Source organism: Poecilia reticulata, linkage group LG9 (assembly GCF_000633615.1).
Source record: "Poecilia reticulata strain Guanapo linkage group LG9, Guppy_female_1.0+MT, whole genome shotgun sequence".
NCBI lineage: Eukaryota > Metazoa > Chordata > Actinopteri > Cyprinodontiformes > Poeciliidae > Poecilia > Poecilia reticulata.
The window spans coordinates 2,238,633-2,247,165 of NC_024339.1; the positions used below are offsets into that span (position 1 = coordinate 2,238,633).

The following is an 8,533-nucleotide window of genomic DNA, read 5'->3' on the forward strand; positions in this document are numbered from 1 at the left end:
CCCATTCCTCTGATGCCCCTAAATGAAATCCATTGCAACCAATTTCCAGAAGTGACATTATAAGTAAACAATTCACCTGAAAGTCATTTCAAAACAGTTCAAATCCAGCAGTTCTGTGAAAGAATCAAGAAGTTTCTGTGAAAATCAGAATCCAAAATAGACCAGAATAACAGTAGTCATCATGTTGTGGGAATAGCTTTACTTTAACAAGAAGTTGTTAAAACCTGATGGAGTGACAGATTGTACAAGTAAGCAAGCTGTAATTGCAGCAAAGCTTTCTGTGCATTTTCAGATTTTTAGTTGTAAAATCAATTGTTTTCTTTCACTGGACTGTAATGTGCTACTCTGTGTGCATGACATAAAATCCTAATAAAACACATCAAAGTTTGGGGTGTATCCTAACAGAATTAGCACAATTGAAAGCGTTATGAATACTTTCGCCAGGCTATTTTTGTAGGCTAATTCCGTTGCTAAGCTATACATCCTGCACCTTCTACCCGCTCTCCGTTTGCGTTCTGTCCTCCAGGCTCGGTCTGTCTGCCACGGCGTCTGCTCACATGAAAGCCTTTGCTGCGTCTCTGTCTGATAAAAGGCAGGAAGAGGGTGGGAGAGGACAGACTTGAATCCAACGCTGTAAACTGCTGCCAGCAGGGGAAAGATGGCCAGGACAGCAACCTGGAATATTTATCTATTGTTTCCCAAACAACTGGATAGCGCTAAAAGGATCAGGAAGCTGAGGGGGAAAAAACTCTTTGGCAAGAGGACATATGTAATAAAAGAAAAAAAAAAAACAAAGAGAGCAACTGAAATAAACTTTTAACCCTGACGGGTTTTTTTGTTAGTTTTTTTTGGCCTGTGCAAAAGGAGACCAACAGTGTTAGCCTTGAAGCAACCAAAGCTAGTTTAGCATAAAGACAGAAAGCAGGTTGCTGTGATGTTTTAAAATAATTTACTGAGCAGTTCTTCATATTTACATTTTACATTCATTATTTAGCCTTCCTTGGATTCTTTTTAATTGTGAGAACAACAGTAACAGACCCAGAGCTACCAAGGAGGAGTAACGATGTGCTAGCATTGCTGCTGAAAGTCCAGGGACAACAGATAAAAATAAATAGCCTCTTTGGCTAATGCTTGGGCATTTACAGAAACGTCAAATAAATTAAAATTAAAAAAGGATTTTATCCAAAAAAGAGAGTGCCTTAACAAAATGACACCTTCAAAGGTAGTTTCTGCATTGAAGGATAATTGATAAAACTCTCATATAATAGACAAGGATGCGGATAACCTTTGAGACGGATATTTGCTTGCTACATTTGTTTCTATGGAATTTATGTAACAACTTCATAACATTGGATACATTTTACACATATTTTATTTCTCTTTAACATAGCTTTTAAAGATAGGTAGGGTAAGGTGTATGTTCTAATGACATTCTGTTCATGCTTGACCCATTTTGTGCAGATTTATTTTATGCTCCCAAATATGTTTTGTTTCAACCTATTATAAACATGTAGGAATCCTCTTATACTAATGCTGAGAGATGGAGACGGACACCAATATCTACTAAAACTTGGGAACTAACATGTAGGGTGGGAGTAAAAAAGAACAAACAGCCCTGCTCCTCGCAAAGAATGTGTAGACAAAGTAAAGATACTATTTTTAGGACAGTCTAATGCAGGTGGAAGTCCTTCAACTGGCTCCCTGCTACTCAGAAAATAGACTTTAAAAAGCTTCTGTTAGTTTATAAATCACTCAGCAGCTTTGAAGCACAATACATTAAAGATCTGCTGTTGTTGCATCAACCTTCCAGACCTCTCAGGTTTTCTGGTTCTGGTTCTGCTCTTCATCCAAAGAACCAAACATGGAGAAGCAGCATTTAGATTCTTATGTTTCTCTAATCTGGAACAAACTTCCAGAAAACTGCAAAACTGCTGAAACACAGAGTTTCTTTGATTCATCACAGATCAGCATATTTGATGTGCATTTGCTTGATTTGGGTGAAGAAATTTGACAAAATGTAATGTTTATTGCTTGTTTCATAGTTGATTATTGTATTATATTTTTAGGGTGTAAAGCACTTTGAACTGCCTTGTTGCTGAAATGTGCTGCAACAAGGCATATATTTAAAGGTGTCTGCTTTAAATATGTCAATAACCTTGACTTGATTTATGCCTTTTATACAGAACTGTTTGTCATTTATAAGATATTGGCAATACATAAACGGTGAGATCAGGAAATGTTGAACGTCATTTCACTATCGTATTTACTTCAGATGCTTAAATTACATATTTACAATTACAAGCAAACACTTATGCTTAGAGTCTCTTAACAGATAAGAAGGTATTTATGGTTTTATGACTTCATGACCAGGGCCGGGTCCCAGGTCATGGATTTTGCTCAGTCTGAGCAAAATCCAAACTAGGTCCAAATGACTGAAATAAGTCAAAAAGATGCATCAAATTTTTCTCCAAGGAAGACATTAAAAACAGAAAGAAATACTAGCCAAACAGCCTGCAATAACTTTGTTATATGGTTATTATTATTATGGTTGTCTTTTGTTTTGTTTTGTTTTCTCCTTCTGTTAATTCGAGAAGGAAATAGTAAAACACATGGATGACTTGTCTGGATAGCAATGAGGTTCCCAAACTGTGGGGCGCGCCCCCAACGGAAGGCGATGTGCCATTGCAGCCAGGAACCATGAACGCTGTATGTGCTGGGTTTTTACCTTAGAATGGCCAACTCTCTGTTATTGCTATGTCAATTTGATATAGTAGGGGCTTCCACACTTCCCATATCTGTGTCCTCTGTCACTTTTATCAGCAGTTAAAACTGTTTAAACCGTTAACATGTGGTAACCTGTTTTTCCGAGCCGCCTTTAAACGCAACATGAGCGCTACGACACTCACGCTGGGTTTACACCTGTGCGGCAGTGAAGGAGACCTGCTGCTGCTGTGCGGAGCTACGCAGCTTTGTGTTAGAATCATGGCAGCAAACCAGCAAAACGCAAAGAACTTTTCAGTTTTTCCCCAAAACTAACCGACTGAGTTGAGTAAAGTTGCTGGAAGCAGATAATGTTAGCTAAAAGACGACAAGCTAATATCAATACAGCACCTTAAGCTTAACAAGTAGGCTACCAATATATGTTGTTGTCTATGTACGTTCATTTTGCCCCCCAAAAAGTCGATCCCCCCAAACCCCAGGGGCAGGGACAGGTGTCTGTTTTAAATAATTTCTTATGTGTATGTAACGTCCACATTAGTAACTCTGTATCTACATTTAAGTGCTATAAGCTGTAACATCTGATTGCCAGGGAACAGGAGAGCAACTGACATGATGGAGAACCATCACAACACCTGGATCTCCTTCAGGAGGAAGCAGCTACCAGCAGAGCAACAAGGAGAGTTGAGACAAACAAAAGTTGTTGTGTCTCAGTGAACAAAGTCTCTTCATTTCTGCTCACTCCACACATTATTGTACTTATAGTTTATATCAAGCTCCTAATACAATCCTCCCAAAATGTGAGGAGCTTTAGCCAGAGTGAAAATAACATTATATAAATATTTCATTGAACTTAACATTGTAGATTACCAATGAATCCATCCAAAACTGAATACATTATTCAGCAAACCAAACATTTTGACATTATTATCAGGGCAGCTATTAACAAGAACCCAAAATACAAATCATGTTTGTTAGTATTCATAATCATTCTATCCACTCACTGTTTATCTGTCTGCCTGGAGAATCTTCAATGTAAGAAAGTGAGAAAATGCATCCAAAACCTGGAACCTTAATTATAATTAAGACTGACTTTAAACTTTTAACTCTTAGTGTGCAAAATGTGAAAACATGGAAGAGGAACCAGTCAGATTAGAAGGAATAAATCTTTATTTGTTCTCAGTATAACTTGGACATCAGGTGAATCATAATTAAACGTATTGAGAAGTTAAAAACTACAGATTGTTAATGCACTTCAACTCTGTAAGAACATCAGACACATTATTTTTATCAGAAATGTTTGATCAGCATCTTGAGCTCATGTGATTCCTGCTCCAGAAAGGTGAAGGTCTCTGGACATCCTGAAGGTAAACACCGACCAGCAGGCAGAAAGACGGACACTGATGAGATCCTGCAACCCAAAGGCTGCAGGAAGAACCACGGTGGTCTGCGGCGGCAGTTTGCCAACGTGAAAACACATTGGAATATATTATGAATTAATTTTGACATTTTTAAATTATTTGCAACACCCTGACTAACATTAGCTCATGTATATTCGGCACTATTACAAGTTCTATCGTAGTTTAAAAAAATCATCGTTAGCTTCCCTGAACCGTCTGAGCCACCTGCGTTCCTCCCGCTGCAGGGCGGAGATCAGCTCCTCCTCACCACATCGCAGCTTTCATCCCACTGTCACATTTTCTTGAAGTCTCAGAAAAATGCAATCAGGCTATTGAAAAAATAGCTCAGCTCTCTCTCTTCTTCTTTTGTATCAGAAAAACAACAACTCGCGTTAGGTCGCATGTAACGAAACACAGAACAGAGCCTGGTGGCGGGGCGCTACACCCCCCCGCCACCAGGAGGCGGTACCCTGCTACAGAGCCAAGAAGGGCGGTGGAAACGCGGTCACTCCGAAACAGAGCCGAGCCGAGCCGAGCCGGGCCGAGCCGGGTTGGCCGGTGGAAAAGGGGTAATACCTCTCTCCCCCCTCCCACCCGCTTCCACACGTCGTTCAACCACACAGCCATTTGTAATCCATATTGGGGGCCCAGAAAATGTTTGGAAACCACTGGGGGGGGGGGTGCAGGAGAAAAAGTTTGGGAACCACTGGCCTAAAGTAAGAAAAGTGTTGTTTTAAGATTTCAGGAAATGATTGACAAGATATCTGAATTTGAACTTTGACCTGACACTCAATTGCATATGTTATTTTAGATAACTGCACTGTATTTATTTTCAAATGTTGTCCTTGTTGTACAGCATTTTGTTCTTTATTCTGTCTTGGTGTGAACCTATACGCTTCAATTCCCACAGGAATTCCCCCTGCCGCAGGACAATAAAGCTCATTTCTATTCTATTCTACTAAGCAGAATGAAGGAAGACACTGCTAGCATTTCTGTTTCAGATCTACATGTTAGAATTTGTTTTGCGGTTAAGCTACTCAAGAAATTTCATTGTATGTTAAAAACGTCTACCATTCGCAACACACAAAATTTTCTTGTAGTTTTATAACTTTCCATCCCCCCGAAAAAAATCCCTTTTAAAGTGGTAAAACGTCAGTCTGGTCATAACATTGGCTTAAATAGTTAATTTAATGACTGGAGAACTAGATACTATGTTTTTTCTATGCAAAAGAAAACATCTGCAATTAAGCATTGCAGACGACTAACACTTCGATGCGATTGTCAGCAGCTATCTTGGTGACTAACATATTTATTCCGTCAGCTCAGTAGCACTCCTTTCCAAACTCCCACCTGAAACCTCCACACCTTAGTTCACCTGATACACGGCTTTCCTGTAACTGCACACATGCGAGAAGCGCCTGCAGTCAGATGTCATCATGCACCGCAAACCCAGCAAAACCGGTTTGAGCCAGTAGTGGGACTATCAAGGCAAGCAGATTAGCAAGGCATCCACTTAGCTGATCTGTGCGTCTGCAGTTAAGCCACCCAACACACCGAGTCGTTAGTAGGAAAACAGGAGCAAAAAAAAGGTTTTGTTTTCATAAATGTGGGGTTGCTTTTGTGTCTGCCTTGGCTGTTGGCTGTGGAAGGGTAATTTCTGCTTTTGTGTGGGATGGTGAAGAACCAGATGGTGACAAACCAAAGCCTCCACACGTCTAAGCCCTGTAATTCCCCCTTAACATGCTCTTATCTGGAAAGCACTGATGATTATTGAAGAGACTCCAATGCAAACATGCTCCGCTCCCCCTCCCCGCCCTGACCAGCCTGAGCCAAACTGGTTTGCGCCGGTCTGGTGAGGCATACTGCATGAGGCGCAGTACGGGGGAAGCCCAGTAAATATTAACCACTTCCTCATGAATAATTCTGTCTCTTCAAATGTCTTCGCCTGCGTCAGAGTGAAGATATGAACTCACAGATTTTTTTTTTTTCCTTTCTTCTCTTTTCCCCAAGGAATAAGTTCATGGATTTCATGACTCAGCACCGTATGAGTCTCAACATGTGGGCTATCCCCTTTGTTCTAAATGTTAAACCCATTAGGTCAGCTTCTGGTTACCATGGCAATTTGGACTGTTTGGTGCAGGGCATTTCCCTAGTAGTAATTTACACACAGGTCATGCAGGGACGCGTTTTCCTTTTGTTTCTCTGAAATTGAACCAAACGTATAGCAATTTTCTAGTTTTTCTGTACTGCGACAGACTGGCGACCTGTCCAGGATGAACCCCGAAACGTTAGCTGGAGATAGGCACCAGAAAGCCTCCCGACCCCACTGAGGGACAAGAGTGTAGAAAATGGATGCATGGATGGTTTTTCTGTAGTTTCTCACTAATTATTGACTTTTCATCTTTATGTTTCCAGCGATTTTTAATGCAATTCTACAAACAATCTGAAGGGCCAGATTGTAGAATATAAAGCTGATGGTTGTGCAAAACAGCTGCGGGGAAACCATGAGAGAGGTGTTTAATGAGGACAGACAAGACTTCAGGCTTCAGTACAAAACAATGGTATATTTATTTAGAAAAAGGACAATCAAAGGAATGTCACATCAGTAGAAATCATTGTGCTGTCACACTACGGTATCACATTTTCGTAGTGTTCATACAACAAGATGAAGTTCAGAGAAAAGGCATGTGTTCAGGACAGGCATTCATGTATAGAGGCAGATTCTTCGGCACCATAAAGTCTCCCTCTGCAGCTGTGCTGCACCATCACCAACACGGTGACGTGCACCTGCAGGGATGCTGCTCCCAAGCCAACGCATCCACGGGGGGGAATGTATGCATGCATGCATGAGTTCTAGTCTGAAGAAAGGCATGTATTCCCTTCAGATTCCCACATACTTTGAGCTGCCCCGCCTGCTCCAGGCAGGGCTCCGCTGCCGGCGGATCCTCCGTCCGTAATGCCGCAGCTGCCGCGGCGCTGCCCCGGCGGCGCCTCCTCGGGCATCCGCCTACGGTGGAGTCCCCCAGTCACACCGGGAATGTTTTCTCGCTTGGCTCATCCAAGAGGCGAGACATTGAGACACGGGCAGTGAAAGACGACTGCCTTGTGGCGGAGTCAGCGCAGCTTCAGCAGCTGCCGGACCATCCCCGCGATCCGGAGGAACTTGTCCTTCTTCCGCTGCTTCAGAGCCATCAGCGCCCGGGCCGTCTCCTCCGGGTCCTGCGTGTAGGAGAAGATGCTCCGCACCCTCTCCTCCGCCTTCATGTCTCCCGTTTTTTGGAAGAGTCTCATCAGCGAGTCCTGGTTCACGTTCTCGAAGATGTTGGCCACGGCCTTCTTGCGGTGCGCCGTGTCGAACTTGTTGCCGTGGACAGAGGGGCTGACCCGGCGGGACTCAGAGGACATGTAGGAAGACATCTCGGCTCTTGCTTTTCTCCTGGCGCTTCGCGGCTTCGGACGTGGCGCTCCAACTCGGACGATGCTGAGCTGCTCGGTGCGCGCTGTTAGAGCCGGAGCGGCTTTAGCTGGTTCAGAGCAGGAGCGTCTCAGTGCGGAGGAGCTCAGCACTCCGGTACTTATAGGCGGACAGTGGGCCGAGCTCCGGCAGGACGCGCTCCCAGCGGTGACATCAGCTGTCTGGGAGCGGGGCAGGCGCCGCCTACAGCCCGCATGGATGTCAGAGAAACAACTGCATGATGAAACCTGAGTGGTAAAAAACTAAAGCATGACTTCGACCACTTGTTAGAAAAAATATACACACAAAATAATAGTAAAAACAAAAAAAACTAATATATAAAACTCCAGATATAACCCGTGTGCATAGGCGGGCAATGCAAATCGTGTTTAGTATTTAAGTACTAAATATGAGAGTTTGCTTAAAAATATTTCTTACAACACAAATGCACAAAAAACAAAGCATGGGATGTGTAAGCATTTAATCTCACTCTAAGCACTAGTGCTGACTTATTTTTGATGCACATATATGCATAAAACAGCTTTGCATAAATACAGAATGTGAAATAAATGATGAAATAAAAAAAGAAAAAATAAATAATAAATTGGAAATAATTTTACATGATGTAATTTTTGTTTAATGTGCAGCCTTATTTTAAAAAATGTATTTGCTAAAACCGTCACAATATCCTGACAGCATATTATCAGACAGATAAAATGTGTTTAAATCTTACTCCTCTGCCTCCTTCCTGTCCTACAGCCATATTCATAGATGAATCACTGTAGGTCAGAAACAACCAATCAGAGGCAGGGGGAGGGTTTTAGCGCTGTTAATCATGGTTGTGTAGGCACCGCTTATGCTGCTCTTGTTGCACTCTGCTACGTTACAGTTGTCTATGAATGCTAAGGCTAGTTAGCATGGCCACCGATGACAGTGGATAAACCGTTTACTGTAATGGCGA

General features: G+C 42.3%; 1 protein-coding gene across 1 annotated transcript; it reads right to left on the minus strand.

Moving 5' to 3' along the window:
- Positions 1-6,662: 6,662 nt before the first annotated feature.
- On the minus strand, positions 6,663-8,121 carry tcima (transcriptional and immune response regulator a). The gene has a single exon (XM_008417300.2). The coding sequence runs from the start codon at positions 7,533-7,535 to the stop codon at positions 7,233-7,235; it is 303 nt and encodes a 100-aa protein (XP_008415522.1). The 5' UTR covers positions 7,536-8,121; the 3' UTR covers positions 6,663-7,232.
- Positions 8,122-8,533: the final 412 nt, after the last annotated feature.